The sequence below is a fragment of the Gymnogyps californianus genome, chromosome 18, assembly GCF_018139145.2.
Source record: "Gymnogyps californianus isolate 813 chromosome 18, ASM1813914v2, whole genome shotgun sequence".
Classification (NCBI taxonomy): Eukaryota; Metazoa; Chordata; class Aves; order Accipitriformes; family Cathartidae; genus Gymnogyps; species Gymnogyps californianus.
Genome location: NC_059488.1, coordinates 9,984,822 through 10,010,400, shown reverse-complemented (window position 1 = coordinate 10,010,400; position 25,579 = coordinate 9,984,822). Strand labels below are relative to the sequence as shown.

Genomic DNA, 25,579 nt, shown 5'->3' with positions numbered 1-25,579 from the left:
GAGCAAAAATTCCCCTTTTCATATGCACACTGGAATCTTGAGATCTTCAAAACCCCTAAAACCAAAATAAGCCTTAATATACCTGCAAACAGAAAGCTCAGAACCATAAGGGAAATATTTTGCTTATATAATAATTTTATATTGATAATGTATCCAAACAAAATTTCAAAAAAAACCTAAATATTTTTTACCTACTACATGATAATAGTGGTCCATGGTCTGAACGGTGATCTCAAGTTAATTGCAAAATTTTAAATGCAATGTGGGCAATATACTTACATTTCATGATGTGAAAGTTCCTCCTGTAATTCTGGTATACTCGTCCTGACAATTTGCGTGAGATAAAGGACTATAACAGTGCACGTCATTCCCTTTTGTCAAAAAACAAGTCAAGATTCGCTGTTTTCTTCTCTTCGTTTCGGAAGCATACGACAGAGGTGGATTAAACGTGCCTTCATTTTGTGACCGCTCATGATTACCTGCGGTGACTCTCTCAGGATGCGTCACATCAATGTTCCTTCATTGCTGCAACAACGTCCTAAACCTAAATCCATGATCACACTCGCCATCCATGGAAATTTTAGGTATATCATAATATACATGTAACATGAAAAAAAATTACAGAGTAAGATGAAGTAAACTTTTTCTCCCATTTTTAATACTCAGTCTTCATATATATAATTAAACAACAGAACATCTGATCAATGTAAGTGAGGATAAGAATTCAATTTTTTTGGCTTTAATGTGTTGAAAGATGTATTTCAGACATCTAAAAAATATACTCAAGTCGACCACATGAATATCTCAATTTCAAACTGTCCTGAAGAATATTATATAAAAGTTTTCACTTATCAGAAGCACACACAAAACACCTCCCCCACAAAATTCTTCACAGAATTCTCCCGTTCTGCGTATGTAACATAGCAGTAAAAATGGGTACAAAATCAATCTCTCCAAAAATCTTCTTTGCATGTCACGTTCTGGAGTGGTGTCCTTGGAGTGTCACAGAAAGAACAGCCTCATCTGAAGTCTTGGAATTCAGCTACCGTTTGGCATCCTAACCGCAAACCCCGCTGCAGAAGTCGTACCCTGTGACTCGTCCCCGCCACTGCCATCCTCAGTCACACCAGAATGCAGCCACCTGCATCCCACTGAACCGCTTAAAATGAATTCAATTTAAAACCCTAATCAACTGAAAGCTATTTAATTGGATAAGCATAGCATGGATAATAGCTTAATACACAACCATAAAGACTGGCTGTACTAATGTACGCCTGAAGAAAAACCCCAGGTGTGATCCTGCTGTCAGAAAGTACAACAGATACCAAGTTCCGAGGACGGTCAGTTCAGCTCAAAGATGACACATCTTGTTTGTTGCTATATTGGAAAAAAAAAAAAACCCAACCCAAAACCAAACAAGTGAGGGGGTTTTGAGTGTTCTGACACTGCCTTTAGCGATCAGTTCTGAAGACTTGGGGGGGAAGAAAGCAAAAGGAATGGAAAATTCCAGTCCTATACTACAGCCCCAAACCATTGGTTGTAGGAAGTGAAAACTCCAGAGACATCACCAGTTTCTACGCTCTTAACTCTCCAGCGTAGTGGGGACAAAAGTCAGATTATTTCTTTTGCACACTCAATCGTTCCAGCAGCCCAGCATGTAGTGTTGAACTGTATTAAGGTTTTCAAAGTCAGTCAGTACTTTCAAAACTCAGATTATTCTTGCTTGAACTCTTACTCTACCAGAGAGCACGATGCAAATGAGACAAAGACACATTAACTACAAATGCAAACAGCACGTGTAAATACACAACAGACTGATGTATGAAAGTTTGGGAAAAAGGAACTGCATTTAAAAGCACTTTAAAGATGTACATTCTTGTATTTATTACGTGTAAGAAACTAGTAAGAAATGGAGAGAGGTCAAAGACAGATCTGCTTTCATACTGCTCCATATGGGAAACTAATTCTCTAGCTCAGTGCGAACACAGCGAGAGCGCTGTGGTCCGTTGCCAGGGAGCGCTACAAACAAAAGGCTTACAGATTGTTCCGCTTAGGCACATCTTCGGAAAATTCAGTGGAAAAAAAAAAAACCCCACTTGTTTTTAGACAGCCCTTACAGTTTATTTCCCTTCCACAGTCATTAGGAAAAGCTGATACTGTAGCTGTACCTAAAGCTCCCACTCTCTCCTCCTGCCCAAACTCCCAGGAAGCACAACAAAGAACCTTTGTGAGCAGCTCGAAGGTTTTGTTAGCCAAAGCCAGTTCTGCTTGCTTTTACATGGCTAAGAGGGAACAACCCTGGCTCTAATTAATCCTGGTGACAAACAAACTAAACAAACAGCTTAAGCTGCAGGTTGACAAATTATTTATCTACAGGAGGCACCCAGACATACAGCATGGTACCATACTACTGAACTAACCGATAACTTTCCACGCATTTCAACTGTAAGGGTATTTACACAGTCCTCGAGTGGCTGTGGAAAGGACAGCATTTCATATTCTAAGCAGTGATTTTTTAGAAGTGACAACAGCAAGATGTTGGCACCATTGCAACATGACAGTTGCAGTGCACAGATCACCTAACTATTCCTACACATAATGATTTTCAGTCACTGAAAGTGAAGCATTAAGCATGATGTCACTAAAATCAGAGTCAGAAATCCTACGTATTCAGAATTCGATAAACTTAACACAAAAACCAACGCTAAGAAAGATATGTAGTCATGGTCCTACAACCACATTTTACCTTGGGCTGACACCAAGCGGTGAACACATTTAAGTTGACATCTTGGATTATACAAAACCTATTTAAGAAAATGAATTATTCTCCCGTCTACAAAACACTGTCTGCATTTGCCTACACACATCTGCAGTTCTCCCGTGTTCCTCTGCACATTCACCCACAAATTCTATGTTATGTTCTTACAAAAAAGCTTCTCTCTCTTCCTGTTGCCAGACTAAATTAATACACCATATTCCTTGCCAAGGTATTTGAGATTAATGTTTTTTTCAATAACTAGAACTCAAGACTATTAGTTTTTCAGAGAATTTAATCTCTTAGAAAACGACTTACTCCTCTACTTCCTCTATGATCCTCAGCTTGGGACTTGGGGCTACATGCTGCCTACAGATGAAGAACTCCCGGCCTCCTCTCCCTCTCCAAACGGATGCCACCTCCTATTGTTTCCAGTAGTAAACAAAGCCACATCGCAGCAGGAAAAATAAGGACCTGATCTAGCGCAATGAGATCCAAGATGACACTGAAGGTGCCATCGCCTTCTTTTATTCCAGTCCTTTCTGTGGGCAGCGGTTATCTCAGCCTGAATGAAATACAGAAAAGTACAAGTCACTGGAATCACTGATTATTATTTTTTTAATCTCTACAAACAAGGACTATCATCTTTGAAAAATTTATTGTACAGTCACAGAAAATTATTTCCGCATTGGAAAAGTCTATAGTTTTGAGAATGCAAATTTCACTTCTGTGCAACCAATATGGATTCATTATGAAGCCTGAACAACCAGCTTACTTCTAAGTTCTAGAGGCAACTTGTCTTTACAAATCACAAGCAAGCTAATACTGAAGAGCCCAACAAAAGACATTCTCTTGGCGCTTCCAAAATTCTGTCGCTAACTGAATACCCAGATCAAAGAAAACCCACCAGCCAGATTCACGAGTGAAGACTGATGAAATAAAGCCTTAAAGAGACTGTTAAATTACTTTCCGATTTTCTGAAAGCCTTTCGGTCAAATTCTTGCACATTGCAATCAGGGTCAGGAGAACTAAGCTCTCGTCACAAAGCTATTACAGCTACTTACAGGTGAAGCTTTCTAAGAGCACAACTAAGCATAGAATAGCACATCTTTAAAGCATATTAGTTCTCTGAGGGGATGAAGTGTCACAACAACAAAAGTACACATAAAATAAAAAGGAAATCAGTTAATGATTTTTATTAAATTTCAGTGTTTCATAAAATAAATATGGTATATAATATCAAACAGTGAGAAATAAAGCACAAGCATGAAAAGCATGGTAACAAAAGTTACACTCATGACGGTGTTTAATACTTAGCACTTTAGAAACCATAAAGCCTTTAATTATTTACAAGCAGCAAACTATCTAACATAATTTACAAAGTTGCAGCAGCCTAGTCAAGGAGTACTGGAAGGGGAAAAAAATGGAGAGACCGCAATGGAAGACCTTCACTTTGCTCTATCTAGTTAGCACTTTATTACGTACCCTATTCTCCCCTTATGTACATAACTCTTTGTAACTTCCATTATTCTCAAAGTTTAATAATTACACTATACTGTATTTTAGAGCTCAGTTCATCTCTAGGATGGTGTAGTGCCTTTTGCACTTAAGAGATACATATTCAAGTAACACTTCAAATAAAAGTAAACATGTGCAAACCAAAGTTATAAGCCTACATGACCCGCAGGTAGTAGTGTCAAACTGGATGTAGCAGGCGCTCGTTAGCAGATTAAGTTAGGTTATAGCTACAGAAACCTACTCGGAAGTCTAGCCGGGGCCAAAAATGAGAAATGGGAACATTAAAAAAATGGAACTGAACTGCAAATATACCCTGTTACCACAGACAAAAATTTAATCTGCTGAAACACAAAGACTTTTAAGGTCATAACTCAAGATTTAATATTTCAACATGAAAAGAAATCCAAGCCATTCGACTTATTTGGGCTTTTGAAACAAATGCAAATGTCTCTGTTTAAAAATTACTTTTAAATGAGAAAAACAAATCAATATATATTAATATATCACCCAAAATAAAAAACATAACACACTCTTCATCTTAGAGCATGCTGCTCATTCAGAATAAAGACAGGACAAAGAAAGTAGAATTACATTTCATGATGTAATAAAAACATTAAAATTTGTGATCATTAAGTGCACCATCGTACAGGAGTAGCGTGCTCAGAGTGGAAATGTTCTATACCTACCAGAATCCATCTTTATTAAAGCAACCAAATCTTTAGGACACTACCTGAAACTGAAATCAGTAATAACTGTGCTCCGTTCAGCTTGCCTTAAGTTTCAGTCAGGCACATTCCAGCTGGTAGCACCTGTATGCCTCTTCATGATTGTATTCCAGAAATCTTTAAATTTGTGAATGATTTTTTTAAAAAAAGACTGGCTTTTGCAATCCTTGCAATGCTTATCCTAAACAGATACTGCAAGTAAACTCTGTTCTGAGCAGCACAAGGTGGGGCTTTTTTCAGAAATCTGAGAGCTGGACTTACGTTGGCAGTAGATAAAGTACAACAATTTGATGTATTAAACAGTTCCTCAAAAAGAGTCTGAAAGGAAGATTTCCCTAAAGACTGTTTAAAAAACCAAACCAAACCAAACCCAAAACACTTCACCCAAGATCTGTTCAATCCTTCTACTGAAGTTCAGAGCTTGCCAACTTTAAGAATGACAGGAAAAAGGAGGGAATGAGGTGGAGAGGAAACAGAACTAAATTATTCCCAATTTGTACCGATGAAAAGCTTCAAGTAAAAGGAAATCCACTTGTTAGAGATCTTGCTACGTGCACAGTCCCTCATCAGTTGAAAGCCACAGTAGTTAGCATTGGGTGCAACAGCAGATTTATCATTCATAAAAAACACTGGCAATGTTCCTTCATTCTTAATAACTTGCATCCACGGTTTCTGTTTAGAAGCTTCTTAAAAAATGTTTATGGTTCTGCACATTTCATACCAAACTGGAGGAAAATGGTAAACATGTCTTCTTCCGACGCAATCCCAGTCAGCAATCTTCCCAAGAACTCAGTGTCATTTACGAGTCTGAGTCTTCTTTGGCACCGCAGGTCGCTTGGCTTGCCACAAGTGGTTATGAATAGTAAGAGCATCCACACTGACAGACATGGTTTTGGCTGGAATCACGTTAAACTGTTTTCTGTCCGAACTGTACTTATAAAGTTTGTCAATCATTTTCTTGGTGATGCTCTTTGGCCCTGTTCCAGTCAGCTTGTAGATTTCTTCAGTGTCAGGATAGTAGCAATAAAGTGCTCTAAACTGGCAGCCGGCATCACGGAACAAAATGATGTAGTGGTTGGCATCACATTTTTCTAGTTCCTGCATTACAAATAAACAAACAAACACATACATAGATTGTTCATAGTGAAAATTCTCATATTACGCCAAGCTTTAAGCTTTCACATATAGCTAAATAAGCATTTAAAGTTTTTCGAAATGCTACATCAGTAACTATGATTTTCAGTCCTTCTATAAACTTACGAGTTGAACTCTTAATACAGGATCATGTTTTGCACAAGTCCATACAGTCACGGGAAGTAAAGGATTCTCAATACAGGTACCCTTTAGGAAATGGCATTCACCACAATGCATCAGTGGGATTATGAAATGAGCATTACAGATACATTTTTATTGTGAGTGCATTAATAATTTTGTATTTTAATGTTTACCTCTAATATTGAATTCTTATGTGGTTCATTCACTTTTCCAGCAAGACAGCAATGAGATATAGCATTGTGAATAATAGGTTTGTTTGATTTGCTGCTGGGTTCCTTAAATAATTTTGGACCTAAGGAAGATAAACAAGTAAAAATTATTCGCCCTACATTTATGAACATGAAGATTTTTCATTCATCAAAGTGAAAAAAACCTCTCAAATACTCTTCTACAATAACTTACTTTTAGAGATATAAACCAGAACAAAATACACCTGACAACTTCTCAAAAATAACGTGTCACATGAAATACACCAGCTTTTTATGACCTGTTATTCATAACAAATGCTCGAACTAAAACAAAATAGTCACCTGTGTATTCTGCCACTGAAGCAATAGAAGATGCTGTTGAAGCGTTCTCCCAATCTCTTTCTGTGTTTCTGCTAGGATTTCTGCTCAGTATTGGTAAGGACTCCATTGATTCAACTCTGGGCGGGGCAGGGGGGGGTGGATAAAAAAAAATTATACGCCAAGATTTTGTTTTTTTCCCCTCCAATCTTAAATTCACCAGTTGCTGGCCCTGAATGGAACAGGCTATTGTCCCTTTTCCTCCCCCAAAACAGTCAGATTCTCCCTGCTAGATTATCAAAGCAAAATTCTATTATTCCTTTGGGAGAAAACAAAACAAAATTGCAAGTTTGTACAGAACATCGGAGTTGGCAGCCACATAAAATAGAAGGTGAATTCACTAATTACTATTGTGCCTCTATGCCAGTGAACTGAAGCAAACAACACTGAATCCCAACACTATTTCATAACATAGTAAAAAATAAAAAAATTAAAATTAAGCCTCTCTACCTCTGAGATGGCGTGCCACCAGAGTGTACACTTTCAGGTTCAGTTGTTGCTGCCGAGGCCAAAGAAAGACTGGAACCAGACTGAGCACTGCTCAAATTATCAGCTACAAAATAAAAGAGAAAATGTGAAAATCATTTTGTTAAAGCAGATTTGCAGACTCAGCAAGAGTAAACAAATCAAAATTCTTACGTGTGGAAGAACACTTTGTCCCTGAATCACTGTAAGATTCTTCACGATGGACTGACTTTGGCCTGGGTTTTTTGGGCTTTGTTTTGGGCTTTCCAAGCCCTTGCTCCTCCAAAATTTGCTGCTGTTTTTTCCTCAGATATTCTTGCTTGATAAGTTCTCTTCGAGCCTTCTCCTCTTCTTTCCGTATTCGGTCCTCCTCAGCTTTGCGACTGAAAAGCAAACACAACATTAAAGTCAACATATAATAGTTTTCCTCATCTTGAAGATAAAAAGAAGTATTCTTTTCCACATGTTACTACCGAGCTTCGTCTCTTTTTTGTTCAACTTCAGCCTCCAACTGCTGTTTCCGAATCCGAGCCTCCTCAGCTTTGCGCTGCTGTTTCAAAAGGAACGCGGCACGTTTTTTCGCGAGCTCATCTTCTGCTTTCTGTTCATCCTGCAAAATTCATAGGGATAGAGAGTTTTAAAGAATAGAAGAAAATATATTAAGCTGGACATCACAAGATTGCTGAGGATTCCAGGAAGATTTTAGGAAAACCTAAGCTATTACTTTCGGAAATCTTGACATTTTTAGAATCGATGAGTGTAAGTCAGAACTGTATTGAACTTTTTGTTCCTCAAGAAAAATTTAAGAGACAGTTTTAGTGTTCCCTTAAGTCTGTGAGGAGAAAAAAAGGGTCTCATCTTACTCTGACTTGTTTTTAAGTACGTTTAATCATCACAAAACCTTCTAGAACTGCAAAGTACAATGCAACTACCATGTGGGCTAGGATGGACAGCACAAATAACCCCAGCATAACAATAACCTTTCAGTCAGTCAATATTAATCACACTATGTAAAACTGGAAGTTAAATTCACCAAGATTGAGACGATCTAGCTTGACTTTCTTGAAAGAGAAATTTAAAAAGTATCATCACGTCAGCACATTTGAGGCATCCACAATAATCATTGCTAAGCAGAAATTAAGATACTAAATGTTCCGATAGCAGTTCTGAACTTCACTAGGAGTAGACACATTATTTAAAAAACATCCAACCCAACAATATAAGAAATACCACTGTACTAAAAACCCCAACAGCTTAACAACAACCCTTTCCCCAAGCCAGAGTTCGCTGCAAAATGAGAAAAATTACTTAAATGTAACGCATTTTCATCATGAGCCCTATACACTACCATTATAGGACAAAAATGAAAACTGCATAAAACCCAGTAATTTCTTCCAACAGTGCACTGAAGCATCTAATCTTTCACTTGCATCTACAGCCATACAACCAAATTCTCCATTAGAGCCCTTGACTTTTAGGCTGCTAGGCTGCTCAAAATCGGAGAAATTTGGGTGCAAATGCCAAAAAAACCCCAGTTCAGACTCTCAGCTCCCTGACAAGTTTTAAAACCTCTTCAGGAGGCTTTTGCTAGACACCCGTGTTCTGACAGAATTTTTTCTTTCAGTTGATACAGGTTCACAGAATGCTGGGATTTCAAAACGGTAAATTCTTATCAGGATTTCATACATTAAGTCAAAAATTTTTTTCTGCACAAGCAATTCTTTTCCAATGCAGTTTTTTAGAATTCTAATATTGCAACCAAAATGTACTGTGTTCCATCAGAAGACTAAAGAATGAAGTGGACAAAAATAGTTCTAATGCTGGGCAAATGTGTAACAACAACCAAACATAGGAAGGTAATATATTTACCTTGAAGAAAAAACCCACACCAGACTTCTGATCACCTTCACTAATTATATCCGTAGAGCTATCCTGGTTTTCAAGCTCTCCTTCATCTGGAGCTTTTAAGTCAGACAAGTCTACTTCAATGAGATTAGCCTTGCTTCTCAGTGGCTCATCCACTGGGACATTTTCTTTTCCTGAGCCATCAGAAGAATTCAACCCTGTTTCCTTGAAGCTGTTATTCACCTCTTTGCTCATTTCAGAAATAATATTTGCATCTTTGGAGGTGGAGAGAACAAGTGCCCGTTGATTGCTCTCATCATGAAGTCTATAGGTATCAAAGAAACACTTTTCTTGAGAACCACTTCCATGATCAGGACTACTTTCCAAGCCAATTTCTGTTGGTGTCTTTGACAAGCTATTGGACGGAAATGATCTTAAATGTGGTAAGGTCTCTACACTTTGTGTTGGGGTTTTAACACGTGCTGAATTTTGTTGTCTGTCTTTAGCGACTTTCAGATCAGTTGGTCTTCCTGATCGAGGACTCCTTCCTTGACCAAATCGAGGCGGTTTACGAAGACTGTTCATTCCAGTTGGAGACAGGGGCTCAACAAAATGAATCGATGGTTTTACCTTTTGGTCCTGAGAGTTACTTCTGGTTCCTGGGGATGGCACGGATGGAGATTTCATAAGTAGTTCCTGTTGCTGAGAAATCTTTAATATCGCCTGCTGAAGTGTACTGATTGTTTCATTCAGTTTTTCAATAGAAAGATCACATTCATTTATATCCACTTCAGTAACATTGTCTTCCAGGAGGGCAACAGAAATAATTTTACTTTTTTCCAAATCATGTATAGCAGCAGAGTCTTTTGGTTTATGTTGCTCAGCAAAAGCTAGGCTTTCTTGCATTTTTACTTTTGTTACTTCTTGAGAATCATTAAGCATTTCCTCTCTCTCCTCCTCTTTCACAAGAAACTCCTCAGATTTGGAACCCAAAGAAACTTCATCTAAGTCTTCACCATTGTGCCGAGAATATTCTTTTGCAAAATGTTCTGGTTTAAGAGGTTGTGGAGCATCAGGAGATTTCCCTTTTTTAACAACATGCAAGAAAGCTGCCTTGCCCAATTTTAGTCGCTGCCTTGCCGATAACGCTTCCATCTTCTTCTTCTGAGCTTCTATTGCCCTTCGTTTCTCTTCCAACTGCATATGAAGCTGCACCAGTTCAGAAGCTAAAAGATTAACGTTATCTTTATTTTGTCTGTTGGGGCTTTGTTCTCGCTTTTGTTTCCATGTGGTTAGTGGTGCTGGGCAGCTTTCTGATCCATCTGGTGTGGTCTTTTGTGAACTACTTGTGCTGGACTTTGTTTCATAGCTATTAAGTCTCTGAAGCTTTCGTTCTGCGAAGTTGGTCATTCGGACACTCCCACTAGTCATTGACACACTGCTAACTTGAGAAATTGTACTCAAACACGGGCTGGAACGTCCACTAGCATCATCCTTATCTTCATGTTCTTTTACCTTCATATCTTCTTGCAATTTTGCAGATTCTTCCTCACCAATGTATTTAGTGACTATAGGATGGTCGTCTATGACTACCAAATCCTGTTCAGCATCTTCTATGTCTAAGAGATCTGAATCAGAGTCCTGTCTCACCATAGTCCATGTAGTATCCGGAACATGCGAATTGAGACTTTTCACATAACTTACATTGACTTTACTTGCTATATCATCATCAGATTTAGCAGCATGAAGAAAAAATCCTCCAGGGGATAGCTCCTGAGTGGAAGGATCGAAACTGCTACTAGCCAAAGGTCTGGAAGCTTCTAAACCTGCCTCCACCAGTGCCACTGAATCTGCAGTACTAGGATCTGCAACTGGAGTGAAATCAGAACTAGAAATCGGAGTAAAAGTCCTATTGAGGTCATGCTCACCATGACTGCTACTTGTTTTCTTGCGGATCAAAGGCAAGTGTCCTTCATTTAATCTCTTTGTTGTAAAACTCCTTTGTTTCCCCTCCCCACATTCTTCCTCTTTATTGATTATCTGTTTTTCCTTTGCTGGTTTTAGAATGGCAGGCATTAAAGGCTCCAAGTAAAAACTGTCTGGTTTGCTTTCTGAAGTCTCGCTATTCGTTTTTGGAGACCATGCAGTTGCAACTATGCTAGGCACCCTGGCTGACGCATTCTGCAATTCAAGGTCACCACGGTTTGGCCTTTCTTCAGATCTGATTATTGCAATAAGCTCTTCATCTTCATCCTCGATTTCAACATTGTTCAGCAAACTCTTCCCGTTAGTTTTCACTGATGGAGGATGGGGCTGATTTTTTGGAGTTACATTAACAATGTTTGAAGCAAGACTGTCTTTGCTGATTGATCTAGCCAGACTAATGCTATCACCAGACCCAGGGTCCACATCACTACTGGCAGAATGATGAAGAGCAAATGGTGTTGGCTGAGACAGAGGCCTAGAAAAGATAAGAATAGTCTACTCACGCTTAAGCACAAAAAGTTACAATTCATTGAACTAAGGACCATGATATAGACAGATATAAAATTTTTGCTCCATTTGAAAAATGTATGCTGTATCAAAAGTGACCAGCAATACTAAATAGCAGCTTCAGATACTTCAATTTTCAACAGTGATTACTGAAAACCACGTTTAAAGTCTTTCCAATTGCAACCCTAAAATCAGTCATCTCTGAAAACGTACATTAAAAGAAAACAAAATTAAGCGACTCTCGGTCCAGTTCTAAGGAAGCGATACCACATTACTACAATGAAATTGTCACAGTATCCTTCCATTAAACAGTACGGTAATACTTAAAATGCATCTGTTACCTGGGTTTCCTCTCTGGCCATGCAAGAACTGAACCTCGTGGTTGCCCGTCAACACGGGTCAGAGAATTAGAACGATGCCGATGACCTGAAATATTTTTAAATTGTTAACAGTTTAGAAACGGTCTTTAAACTAGCACTTTTACTTTATTTAATAGCAAACATAATAAACTCTTTCACCAAGAGATGGCAGCAGAAAACAGATTTGCTGAAATATTACCCAAAGACAGACAGTCAAAGCCTGAAAAAAATACAATTAAAAGTGACCACACATACATCTCTGACTTTTGGATTTCCAAACATTAAACTGTTTAATTTGCTTTCCTTGTCAGCCCCCCAACCTTTAAAAAAAAGTGTCCTTGCTGCATGTTGTTAGAGCCTAAGCAGTTGGAATGTTTGGTTGGTACCTCAGCTGACAAAAGAAAAGAAATTCTGAGCATCTCTGGGTAAGTCTGAAAACCTAGGTTTTCAGTAATTAAAAAAATGTTTAGGCAAAATCTGTCAAGTATTAGAGAGAGTTTGTCATTCTGGATGACAATCTTACTTCTTAAGACTTTTGCTAGTTTTATGAACATTGGACAAGTGGCTTTTTCCTTTCTTTTCACAAAACTGACATTATTAGTCTTAAATTCTTGCACTTGAGATTCTGAGAAATAAACTCATTTGTGAGAGAAAAAAATTTTTAAAATCCAGTAACTTTCTTAAAAGATCTTTAACATCTTTGAATGCAAACAAAGATGATTTACTCAAACTAAACATGCTTACCACTCGGCTGACTGCAGTTTAATTCAATTTTAGATCATTCACATATATGAACTTATATTTTTATTCGTTGCTGTATTGACATTGATGGTCATTGCCTGTTGAAATGCAAATTCAAGGTAGACTTACCAGGGCTGTCTTCTCCCTGTAAAGATTTTTGTTGCTTTTGTCTCAAAGGGAGCAGTGGATGGGAAGGGCTAAAGGCAGGGCTTCCTCCTTTGCCACTAATTCAGAAAAGCAAAAATTCATTACTACAACAATTTTTTTTCTATAATGAGAAAAATTATATAGTTGCGAAGTTACACTGGTAATAGTTACCCCCATCCTCTTTAAAACACAATAATATAACATTAATTTTAATGTTAAAGAAGTTACTTAAGGAGAAGAAAAGGTTTTCACATGTAACAATATAAAAGTAAACCTACTACCTGAAATCAAACTGTTTAACTTTCTAAATACAGCAGATTTAAAATGTAGCTTATGTAAATAGTACATTAGAGACAAAGTAAAGGTTGAAATAACTTATTGGTTGCCATCAAACTTAGGTCAGCTGAAAAACCTTGTCGCTAACCTTCTTGTACATTAGACCCTATTTAAGTTTGTTTTCCTGTCATCATTTATAGAATACGGCTAGTAAAGATGAGCTGCTTGAACAGTTTTCATGTTTCACATTTTTTTCAAAATAGAAATTAGACTAACTTCTTCTATCATGCAATGGTGACATTTCCTGGCGGGGGTTATTGGCATTTGCCAAACAAAGATCAAATATAACAGTGCAAAGTGTTTCTTTGAACTTGAGAATTGAGAACATTTTAGAGACTGACTGCACACAACTCAAATTCACTCAGTTTGTAGCAAAATCAGAACATTTAGCAGCAGAAATTCCTAGGTTATCCAAATGGAAGCATAAATGGAAGAAGATTACTCTAAACAACATGAAAACAGACTTACAGATAGTCAGGCTCCTCAGGGTGCAGGTAGTATCTATTGCAAGCTTCAGGGCCTGTCTGAGCCGAGGGCTGCAAGTCTGCTGGACTTGTACTAGCAGGGCTAGCCATGAAACTTCGCTTAGTTGCATTGGAAATAGGAACAGGTGGACGACTGCTCTTCTGCTGCAACACTGTTTTAACTGTGCATATATTTATAACATTAACACAACTTACACTAGCCATTGAAATAACAAAACAGAACAGGAAGGTTGCAGTACTTTAGAATGGAAACTTTATGACACAACACTAAAATGAAACCTTAAGTACTAGTCTTTAAAATATGTATCTTATGGTGACCTTAATGGAAAGAAAGTTACAAGTAAATAATTAGCAGTTTTAGGGAAAAAATTACCTATCTCATTCAAAAAATCAGAACTCAAGGGGATCTAGGACTAACTTCCTTTCCACTTTTACTGCTTTCAAAGACCCCCAGCAAGCAGAAAGTTTGGATAGAAAGAAAACTCCAAAGGAAACACCGCTGTGCAACAGTTTCACTGTAATGTAAGTATTTTAAATAACATGCTAAAATCTATCAAGAGTTAAAAACTTACCATCTTTTATTTCCTGAATATCTCTTGGTTGTACAAAGTCTGGTTTGACATTCTCAAACCACCAGAAGAGTTCAGCAATGAATACCATGACGTTAGGCTAAAACAGGAAAAAAGAAAAAACATACCTCAATAACAAAACACTTACGATTTACCCACATTTTATTTAAAAATATATCCTTCATTATGTTTCTTACCTTTAAAACCAAAGGAGCATATAACATGTCCTCCAATGTGAGGTAAAAACATTTGTTTAGATATTCATTTGAGAATTCTCTCAAAAGTTGAATATTATAGAGGCTGTCTGCAATTGAAGTTACCTCCTTCAAACAAATATCTAGAAAGGTGAGAAAGAGTTATGACACTATTCTAATGAATTAAACTTCCATCCACAATTAACAGAAACACTACATACACAAACTTCACAGACTGCTTATACACCATCATTTAATATTTATTGGCTACCAGTGACATTTCTCTACCTGTTAAGTACCAGAGGGATAGGAAAAGGAGAAAGAAAAACACAGATAAAACTGTATCAATTTTGCATTCATTTTAGAATCCATATAGGATTCTGTCTATCACAGCAACAGAAAAGGTAAGCAGGCTACAAAGAACACACATAATGACAAAATACAAAAGCAATTAAAAACAGACATCTTGATTTGCAAATAATAAAAGGTTACTCCTAGGATTCACAGTGCTGGTTCCTTCTGAAACCATTCAGGAGCTCTGCAAGGTACAACATATCTGAGAATTTAAAAACCAACACAAAAATGTTGATTTGTAGAAGTTCAGTGCAACAATGACATTAAATTATTAAGAAAAACATTTTCTGGGAAAGTGAACTCATGTTTGATCTGCTGAAGAGTGACAATTGCTGAAGACTGGGAGAAACTATTTTAAAATCTAGATTTTAAAATGTCAAATTATGTACTCGTACAGAAGAACATAAAAATTATCAGCTAACAGTAGTGGACATGTATTCCTTCTTTGTGGTCTGTTGAAACCAAGCTCAGTTATTTGAACAAAGAAAGCCATATCATCTAGATCTATAAAAGGAAGGATTCTTTTGTAGCTCATAATATACAGAGCAGAGCATTCTAAATACAGTAAGTAAAAAACCAAAATCAAAGAGAGGTTGCTTTTTAAATACACTGATGCAGATTCCGTATGTGACCTGCCTCTAACTTGCTGTAGTCCACTACCTAGAACATGTGTCGCATTTTCATTTGATAATGTATTTCTAGTTCAACTTTCGAAGATTGAAGAAATTTTTTGTTTTTTTAGAAACCTTTATTACATACCATCTAGTTTCATTTGCTCTGGACAATAATAGTGTATCACAGCTAGAAGAGCAGCACCATCGCTACCATCTTTCATCAAATCTTCAAGCAAAGGAAAGTAAGGTAATTGCCTGCTTGAAAGATGGTCTCTTCGGTAACGCACCTAACAAAAGAAGACAAGTGTTCATGTGATGCTAACAAAAATAAAAAAAAAAAAAAAAAAAAAGGAATTTTTGTTAAGCGCTGAAAACTCTTTACGGTGGATCCTTTACAGCATTCTGCTCTAAGTCAAAAACAATTTACGAGGTTATACTTTTCTCTCAATGGAAGCCAATTCTGAAGAATACGGTGCTTCCCTTTTAATCATTCTCCTCATATCTGGAAGCAATCCGTGCTGCTGAATTCCTAGCTTCATTCACACATTTTAACTTATTACAAGCAATTTAAGTCAAAATCCTTCCACACAGATGCATGAATGCAGCAGATCCAAAGAAAGAGACACAGATAACTACATGAAAACACTTAAAAGCTTGGGAAAAACAAAACAAAACACAGCAAAAAATAATTCAGATGAGCTAGTGATTTCTCATACGTTACCTACATCCACAGACTTGCCATCGTGTCCACAGACAGCAAAGTTCTCTCAGAGAGATTCAGAACATCGTATGTCTGGCAAGCCAGCACATAATACTCATGTCGTGCAAAAGAAAAAAACATGGCCTTTTCCAAAAATGGTCAGCAAGAGGAGCAAGTAGGCCTTTTAAATCAACGGCAAAACTCTCCTTGATTTCACTATAGATCAATATCAAACTCTTCTGCAAACCACCTCCTAGCCCTCATGGAATTTGGAGCATAGCTGAACAGTAGCTAAAGCCAGTCAACTAAAGAACAAATCTTGGCATTGCTTCTTGCAATTTTTGCAAGAAAAGTTTTAGTGTTGATATTTGCTAAGCATCCACATGCTAGCTAGACTAGAAGGCTGTACCTAAGTTTCAGCAGCAAAGCGATGAGGCAAGCAAAAGAACAATACATTACAGAGCCTATCAGAAATACCTTTCAGTGTTGGAAAAAGATTCCTTTTACACTTTAGTGCAGTAATATCACTTAGCATTTAACAAACTATCTTGACTGATGTGCTGACCTAACATGCAGATATACAGAGAATGTATTTAATCATCAGAGGAAAGTTGGATTTTACCAATGGTATCATACACTTTCCAAGACAACGTGGGAAAGCTCTCTACACAAACACACACGTACTCATATGTGTCAATTTAGGATGGCACAGGCTGAGAAAAAAATCTGTTCAGAGGAACGAAGATCACTTATAATCAGAGTAATAAGAACCAGTTTCATTTATTTATTTTGCACAAATATGAACATGTTATGTTAAGTTTCCCTGGCAAAGGCAAGTAACTCTAAAAGCTATCTCTATATGCTAATGCTATTTTTCCTGTCCTTATACCAGGTGCAAATTGTTTTTTTCCCCAGCCTGGAGCACTCCACAAATATGTAATGGAATGTGAATCATACTGTACCACACGAGCATATTCCACTGGTTCCAGCATGCAGTGCGATATGGCATGCATCAGATCAGGCTTACACAAAAAGAAATAGTTAGATATACGACGGTGGTTATTCAAACAAGAAACAAATCAAATGCATTAGCAACATCCATTATGCACTGGAAATGTGGTCATCAAGTCTGATAAAATAAGTATGCACACTAAGGTGAACTGGTTAGCTTAAAAGGTTCATCATTTATCCACTTAGCGAAGTAAGCTTATTAAAGACAAACTTCAGAAATTTCTTTTTAAACTTTAATTCCTCCTGTATTTAAAGTAGATACAAATATTTCCTTTCCAATAGGCTTAAATGGAATTTAAACCAACTACAGTCAATACTGAGAACTAAAATCTATAAGAATTCCTTGTTTATTTTAGCTTTGGTGAAAAACCCACAAGTTTATCATCAAAGAGGTTTTTCATGGACTTAATCTAATTCCTTATTTTTTGCTCAACTATTATTCTCTTAACCTTTCAGTCTTTTATACTGAAAATTCTGAATTCTTTCTTATATTCTAAGCCAAGTCTTGTGGTTTGTTCCCCCCCGCCCATGCATACAATTAATGACATTTGTATGCATTAAAGTGCAGAAATGGGTGCTACTGAAATAGAGATAATTCTGTTTAAAAAAAAAAAAAAATCACAAAAGAAAAAAGAAATACAGAAGTGACACAGTGTGGCAACTACTATGGAGACTGCAAAATCTGTCAGTAAACCAGTATAATCTAAGTGGTACTGGACTAGCAGTGAGATAACCTCTATTTACTCCTTCCTTTACCACCAACTTGCTCAATGATAACCTGCAAGTCAATTCCATTCCTGTAGTTTCTTCTACTCTCACCCAGTTGTCTCTAAACAAAACCTAAACCTACTCAACTTCCTCAAAAGGCTATCAAATGTATGCCTCAAATGCAGATGCAATCCTTAAGCACACTAGAAGGTAAGTGATAAGCAGTAGGTCGGTACTTCATTACATACTGGGCGCAGGTCATTAAACGAGGCTGGAAGACAGGGCTCTGTCACAGATTTTATTAGCCTGCAGCTCCCCACTCGAATTTCCTTTATTTCAGATATTTAAAGTTTTTACTGCGGTCCATACACGTGGTTCAAACAAATAAAAAGATTATGAGGCAGAGGAGTGGGACTGAGCTCTCTGTGGAAAGGCAGAGAGATTGTGGGGACAGGTGACGGCCCGATCACGCCCACCTTTTCCAAGTGCACTGCTCTTTGGAATTTGCAAGCAAGACAACAGCTCTCATCTTCCCAGAGAGAAAATGAAAAACATCAAATCCAGCAAGTGCAGGAGAAAGGGTATCAAGGCTAAGGAAAGCAAAGGAACAAAGAAAAATCTCTGCAAGTTGAAATAAAACCAGGAAACTCAGCCAAAAGAAAGCAGGCTTGTATACTAGAAGTACAATTTTATTATTTTTTTTAATATATAGTGGAATTGATATTCCATTTTCACACTTCACCATAAAGAAAATAAGTATTTTGTTCTAACATGTAAACTGTCTTTCCTCCCATTATGCCAGCTTCAGTCTCATTACTTTAGCATACAATTCCAGCAACTGTCATAATGTGTCCAAACTGGTTTGTCAAATCTTCTAACCCCATCTCAATGAATAGCGGTGTTCTGGTTTTGACAGATTTACAAACCTGTGCAAGAGCAGGTGCAAGAGCAGTGCAAGAGCATTATTTAAAGAACGACTGCAAACATCTGAGTATCTTAACTACGGATTCAAAGATTAAGCAACCATTTAAACCGACCAGCTTTTATATCACCTTAGTGCTGTGATAATTGCCTACTTACAACAAAAATAGTAAATGCAACCATATCAACTGTTGTTAATTTTCTAGTTTTTTGCTGCTACTCCATATCCCTCACTCCTGCTCTGTGGAAACAATTTTGAAATGCTGTAAAGTGATTATGCTATATGCTGTACAGTATGCAAAAATCATGTTATGAAAACTAAGCCTGATGACCCAAAAGGTTACACAGTTTGTTTGGTGGTTTTTTTTTTTCTCCAAAGACCATCTACGAAGCATTGTAATGGAAGCAAACACTCTGAAGAAATTTTAAAAGCCATGATTTTGTGGATGACAACTGGTGTAAAAGTAGTTCACTTACAGGTACTAATTTCCAATACCATTTGGAAGGAGACTGCTCAGGAAGCAAGGAAAGGAACGTAGGAATAGGAAAGGAACATCAGCAACGCAAGTTAAAAGCAGTAATACTTAAATGCACTTCAGCAATAAACACTTTCATATTTTAGAGGGGTTGTAGCCTAGAAATTTAGATTTTAAAACATTAAAATGGGACCCAAAAGTCAATAGAGAGTCAAATAGTTAAAGGGATCCTTCAAATCATGCATCAATTTCTAAATTAAACAGCTCTTTAGCCCCTTATCATTGAAGGATATCATTTTACATAAAAAGCACATAAAAAACCTTTGCCACTAACATGAAAGTTAAACAATTGTGCCTCGTTCATGTCACACTTTTATCCCCTTTGCACAGCAATGCCAATTGGAGGAAAGAACTCAGAAGTTTTTCTTAAGGCTTCATCAAATCATAAATTGGGAGCTCAGAGAGCTGATATACATTATGTTTGAGAAAGATCTATTTTACATTCTCCAGAAATGAAAGTGTACTATGTTTTGCAATGTTAGTGCATTGTGATATACTTTCAAGGGAAAAAGGTGGAAAAAACTACAGACACATATAACATTTGAATGCCAAGAGTATGCTTACTAGGCAGAACTTGAATAAGCCTCTGAATATACATTAGACAATTAACCCATGCAAAATGAATATGCCCCAAGAGCTTTCAAAATATATAATATATATTTTGTGCTGTGAAAGCTGAGTCATATTTACCCATGTAAAGCTGATACAAGTTATTTTAAGTTGAAACAAGTTATTTTAGTCCAACTGAAAATTAATGGAAAGTCAGAAGATACCAGTGGGCTTGAAAGGTACGGAAGGGCACTGATGATAGACGCAAAAAAAATGGCATGCGCAAAATCTCAGGATTTTCGAGGACTGGATGCCTCGCATTTCTCTGACAAAGAAAATACTGAGATGTTTGTATTTAAATCCATTAATCAGCAATACACAAAATCACAACTGAAGACAAATTTGTTTTACCTTTTGGTGCCCTGGACTTTCCATTAGTTGCTGTTTTAATTTAATCTCTTTCTCTGTTATCTCTCTCATTTTAAGGTTCACCTAAAAGGGCATAGCATAGAAGATATTAAAATACATCTAAATATGTGTTTCCACAAGTTAAGTCTTCTTCCTCCCCTTACTTAATGGTCAATCCAGTCTACAAACATAAAAAGTTCAGAGAATAATGTGTTACAACATTTTTCAAGACCAACTCTCTTATTAGCAGTAGCTATAATCACAACAAGAGAATCTTGTGTTTGCCAAGGAGACATTCTCTTTGGAATATGACTCTGTTGTCACTCGAAAGGGTTTCAGTTACGTAACCTCTACCCTTTGAAAAGTTTCAGTATTTCTGTGAAATGTATTCAAGCTAGTCGGAATTAAGTCTATCCTGTTATTTAACATGAAACAGTGCTTCACCTAAAAAAAAATCCTCATAGCAACTTGTCTGAAAATAACACAATTTCTACAGTTTTCCTAATTTAGTTCTTAATTATCTTCTTTATTTCAAAATTTGCCTTGAAAAATTTACCAGCTTTATTACAGCATCCCTAAGAAAAAGAAATTGCATTTCCCTGCTAGTCTGATTCTTTTTCCCAATGCATATGGAAACCTTGGGAAGCCAAGCAAGAAGACAAAACTAGAATACGTTGCAGTAATAAGGGAATCAAATACCATTAATAATAATCTGTATTAGGAGGATATTATACCCAACTACCACTGGACTTGAGGTAACAAGTAACAACACAGTAATTAAAGCAGTTCTCTTCATCTGAAGTGGAAAAGATGATAGAAATGCACAGGTAAGAAAGATGGAAGGAAGACACTCATCAGAACCTTTTTAAAAAAATCTGAAAAGTGACAATAAGAAACAGGCACGCTTTTCTCAAAGTAAATTTTACCTTGTTAATCCAGAAAACCATTGCATCCTCCAAATCATAGGGCAGTTCTTTTGAGGCACTGAATGTAGAGAAACGCTTGACGCTAGCAACCACCTTTTCAATGCTGATCATTTCCACAGTATAGGCCATCATAAGAGCATCAATCATTGCCATATGAGAACTCTAAAAGAAGAAAACAATGAGTATTGAAAAATAAAATCCTTTACGAAAAAAAAATTATATATTCTAACTGTATTTAACATGAAAAATTCCTGAGGTTAGTGACCTAGAAATTAAGAGCTCTTCATTCCATTAACTATTTTCAATAGTGTTAAATAAAAAGAAGATCATTAGGTGGATTTAATTAAGCTAACCATTTTGATTGGTGCACAGCCCAGATCCGACTCAGACACAGGTGTATCATCGCTCTCCATGACGTAAATCCCTTTTCGAGACAGAGCCTGGATCACTGACTGGTGTCCCTGCAGAGCAGCCACCTGATCCCCCTTCAGAATGAGGCTACAGACACGGCAGTACAGCTCGCTGGACAGCAGCAGCTTGATGACGGGTGGTTTAATATGTTCTTGCTCATACTGATCTATGTAAAATGGGTCCTTCAGCTCCTCTGGGACGTTATCTGAAACAACGAAGAAAAGTTTCAACAAGTGGCACCAGTAAGTGGCATCAGTTATAAACAAAAGTAAACATTTTTACTTTAATTCAAAGATAGCGTATGAAAGAACAAAAAAAATCAAGCACAAAAAATACTGAATGTAATTAAGTCTGCAGTTACATATTGCAAATGGTTTTCAATAGGTCTTCGTGCTTAAATTTTAATTAAGTAAAGCATACATAATTGGCTCCTGCCATATACATACTTCAGTAAAAATCCTATACGTTACCAGTTAGCTTTCTCAAGATACTAGAGTCCCTTTCAAGAAAGCACTTCAACACGCACAAAAGTCCCACTGTCCTCTAAGCATCTCTAGTTGTTTCCTTGAATAAGACCCAGCTTAATCAGAATGATACACTATCACCTCTACTGATTAGTGCATATTATCAGTATTTTAATTTTCTTTTGAATTAAAAATCATTTACTTAGATCACAGGCTAAAATGCTCTGTGTATCAGATGAGCAAAGTATATATATATCTTCAAAGCAAAATTTACAGCTACTTCAAGCAATATCCCAAAACATCTGTGCACAGCAATTAAATAACTGCAGCGCTCAGTCACTAAGAGGGGCCGGCCAAACATTCTCAAATTGACAAAGAAAACTAAGCCACCTATTTCTTGGTTCTAAACTGCCAAAGTTCATAGAAAGACCGAAATATCTGACTAAAACCTTGAGCATTTTACAAACTGTTTGCAAAACAATTGAGTCTCCAGTGAGCCGATTGTCTATGTTTTTGACAAGAGCATTGAAGCAAACTATTGCAGCGTTTCAGCCTTTATATAAAAATTAAAGCTTATGAAGGAAAACCATTCCACTTGGATTTGGATTCAACATGAATTTTAAACCAAGTCTAAAATTAACTTCTTTTGGAATGGCACAATTTCCACAAGTTGTCTTACAATTTTATCACACTGAACACAGATCCTGAGTGTAGTCATTTACATGCAAGTTAAAATTAACAACACAGAAGACGTCATCCTCGCACACCGCTTCTTCCCCACCAGTTCCCAACCCTCATAGAGACTTACACTTTTGCTACTAATCAGCACAGCTTCATAGCTGGCAGGAAAGAAAGGCACTAACAACAACTAATACTCTGATCACTCTAAACACGTCTAAGGCATTTCAAATCCATACATTGCTAGCTGAAGTACTGCCAGTGTTAAAGGTTGTAACACTATAACGCAAGGCAAATGTCAACTGATTACAACAGTTGAAAGTGGAAGGAAATGCTGTTGTAAGCAATATTTTCCTGATATTATTGAAAAGACATAAAACAAGTCAAAAATACATATATCCCAAAATAAATACTTCTACTCCCATTCAGTAATCAGCCTAGAAGCTATTGATCTTTATAACAGCCTAGCAGTAATGAGAGCCTCAAGTGTGTTCTCTTAATAGAAGCCTGACGTTTCATAATTTTCAAACAGAAGATTCTATCTTATGCTATCCAGTCACACTGAAGATCTTCCCCTGAAGTCACTTCAACAGTTCATTTTAAATACTTACATCTACACTTAAAAGAATTATTAATTTGACAGCATATTTACTTTTCATTCAGCTCATTTCCAGAATAATTAAATTTCCCCATTCAAAAAAACTCCTACCCATAGCATATCTTCGAACTGCAAAATAAGCCGCACAGTATTTGTATACTGCAGAGCACTTAATGTTCATAAAGAAGAGAAACTGAGACAGAATGTTATCAATTACATGAGCCAGAAGTACATCTCACTTAAATGTGAGTAGTAAACCAGTGTTGTCCTAACAGCTCTAACAGCTACTCAGTTAGTCATACAGTACTGCCCCTATTTTTCAAAATGGAAAGCTTTCTGAAGTTTTTATAAATTAGGATCACTATTTTTCCTTTATGTGACATTGAATGCTGCGATATACAGACTATATACTGAAGATGGTTGGAAGAGAAACAATAAAACCCCGCGGGCACTACATAAGTAGTATTTATTAACGTGGGCATCCATTTTTAGTGAAATAGATAATAAATGCAAATATTTTTAATCTTCTTAACATTAGTCAACCTGACCTAAAATCAAAGGCTGTTGAAAGCGAATTCCATTTAATGGTCATTGCTGTTTCCAGAAAGAGAACTAGAGCTTCCATTTCTAAAGACTGGGGAAAGATCCAAAAATCATAATGTAAAGCAGCTCCCATAATTCAACATTTTAGCTTCATTACAAGCAGCTATACCTTTAACAATCAGATACATTGCTTTTTACTAAAATTATTTGTGAAAGGAAATAACAGAATACTAGCTCATAAAATATCCGTGAAGAAGTACATTTCTGGTAAGAGCATTAGCACCACTCCAAGTTTTGAAGGCTTTTTTAAAACAAAAAAATGCAAATTCAAAATGTCTGAAATCTGAAGTACTTAGGTGAGGGTTTCAGTACGAACATCTGCGCTCCACCAGCTCCACAGGCCCCCGCAGAGCAGGGTAACCGAGGCGACTGTCTGAAACTGCGCTGTGAGTAATGGCTGGACAAAGAACCCTGAACTTCCTCCAACACATCAGCTGCCCAGCTATCCACGCAGCCCACTGCATCAGCAGACAGACAGCTCACTTCGGATTTTCTTCAGGTCCCTTTTCCACAAGGCAGACTGCGATTATTTTATAGACTGTAACTACAGAAAGCAAAAAGCTTTCTCTTCAACACTAACATACCCACGAGGGTTACAATCTATTGCATTGGGGTCTTTACACACATTATTAAAACAGAAGAGACTATTGGAACACGATGCTCAGCTTCCTGCGTGACAGGGGCAGTAAGATCTCCCACACTAATTTTCATTTAAATGAGCAACATTTTAATGATTTTTAAAAGACTTTTCTAGCAATAAATGGATCTAGTCCTTAGCGATGAGATTCCCTCATCACTAAGGAGGGTGGGGAGAGAATAACTTCTAGTACCAGGATTAATAATTTGAATACTATCATAAGGAGTTTTTTGTAAACATTAATCCTCCCATAATTGCAACTTGTTTTACTGTAAATACTTGCCCAGTTTTATTATCTACATTAGTGTATACAACACTTCTGCCAGCTAAATTTGCCTATCTGTGACAGAAAGGAACAGTTTTGTAACTCATTTGCTGTCCTGACTAAAGGCCCACAGAAATTTTAAGATACAAAAACCACATCAAAGCTCAAGAGCAGTAATATTAACTTTACTATTTAACTCAAATTTATTTCATACTGGACATAATCGTACTATCCACAGGGCAGGCACAAATAAATGAGAAATAAATGGCAGGCAAAAATGTAATGCAAAAAGGATGCTATAGAAGTATGTTACTCTGAGTTGAGAAACTTCCCAATATCATAGTTGTAGATGTCCTGTACACAAGGCAATTATCTCAAACAGGTTAGCATAGCCTTCCTAGACAGCCACAGACCAAAAAAGTGCTCTAATTGTGAGATATCTTCAATACTTGAAATCCTCCTCTGAAAGTGCAACATAAGAGACCTATCTTCTCTTTCACATCTCTGCTAATTATTCTTATCTAGTATAATGCCACATAAAACACTTGCAGCACGCAGGTCTCCTCATTCCCCTCATTCTCCTCATCTCCCCCAAACCCCCTTAAAAATGTCAAAATTGCCACATTGCCAAAAATCTCAGAAATACGTTACCAGTTTTAGAACAATTACACGCCATCAGACTTAACCTAACGCTAATTTAAATAACACACTACGGATACACAA

General features: G+C 37.0%; 1 protein-coding gene across 2 annotated transcripts in view; it reads right to left on the bottom strand.

Moving 5' to 3' along the window:
- Positions 1 to 3,936: 3,936 nt before the first annotated feature.
- Positions 3,937 to 25,579, bottom strand: part of CAMSAP1 (calmodulin regulated spectrin associated protein 1) — a 37,131-nt gene continuing 15,488 nt past the window's right edge. The window contains exons 3-19 of one of the 2 annotated variants that reach the window (XM_050907983.1): positions 21,554 to 21,816; positions 21,201 to 21,362; positions 20,278 to 20,358; positions 19,259 to 19,291; positions 15,587 to 15,728; positions 14,477 to 14,616; positions 14,283 to 14,379; positions 13,694 to 13,871; positions 12,872 to 12,966; positions 11,984 to 12,068; positions 9,174 to 11,610; positions 7,778 to 7,914; positions 7,479 to 7,687; positions 7,290 to 7,392; positions 6,804 to 6,919; positions 6,447 to 6,565; positions 3,937 to 6,096 (exon numbers count right to left, since the gene is read on the bottom strand). In XM_050907983.1, coding sequence (XP_050763940.1) covers positions 5,794 to 6,096; positions 6,447 to 6,565; positions 6,804 to 6,919; positions 7,290 to 7,392; positions 7,479 to 7,687; positions 7,778 to 7,914; positions 9,174 to 11,610; positions 11,984 to 12,068; positions 12,872 to 12,966; positions 13,694 to 13,871; positions 14,283 to 14,379; positions 14,477 to 14,616; positions 15,587 to 15,728; positions 19,259 to 19,291; positions 20,278 to 20,358; positions 21,201 to 21,362; positions 21,554 to 21,816 — 4,700 coding nt within the window. In that variant the 3' untranslated portion in view covers positions 3,937 to 5,793. The remainder of the gene's footprint in view (positions 6,097 to 6,446; positions 6,566 to 6,803; positions 6,920 to 7,289; positions 7,393 to 7,478; positions 7,688 to 7,777; positions 7,915 to 9,173; positions 11,611 to 11,983; positions 12,069 to 12,871; positions 12,967 to 13,693; positions 13,872 to 14,282; positions 14,380 to 14,476; positions 14,617 to 15,586; positions 15,729 to 19,258; positions 19,292 to 20,277; positions 20,359 to 21,200; positions 21,363 to 21,553; positions 21,817 to 25,579) is intronic. The other variant, XM_050907984.1, reaches the window with a different exon arrangement.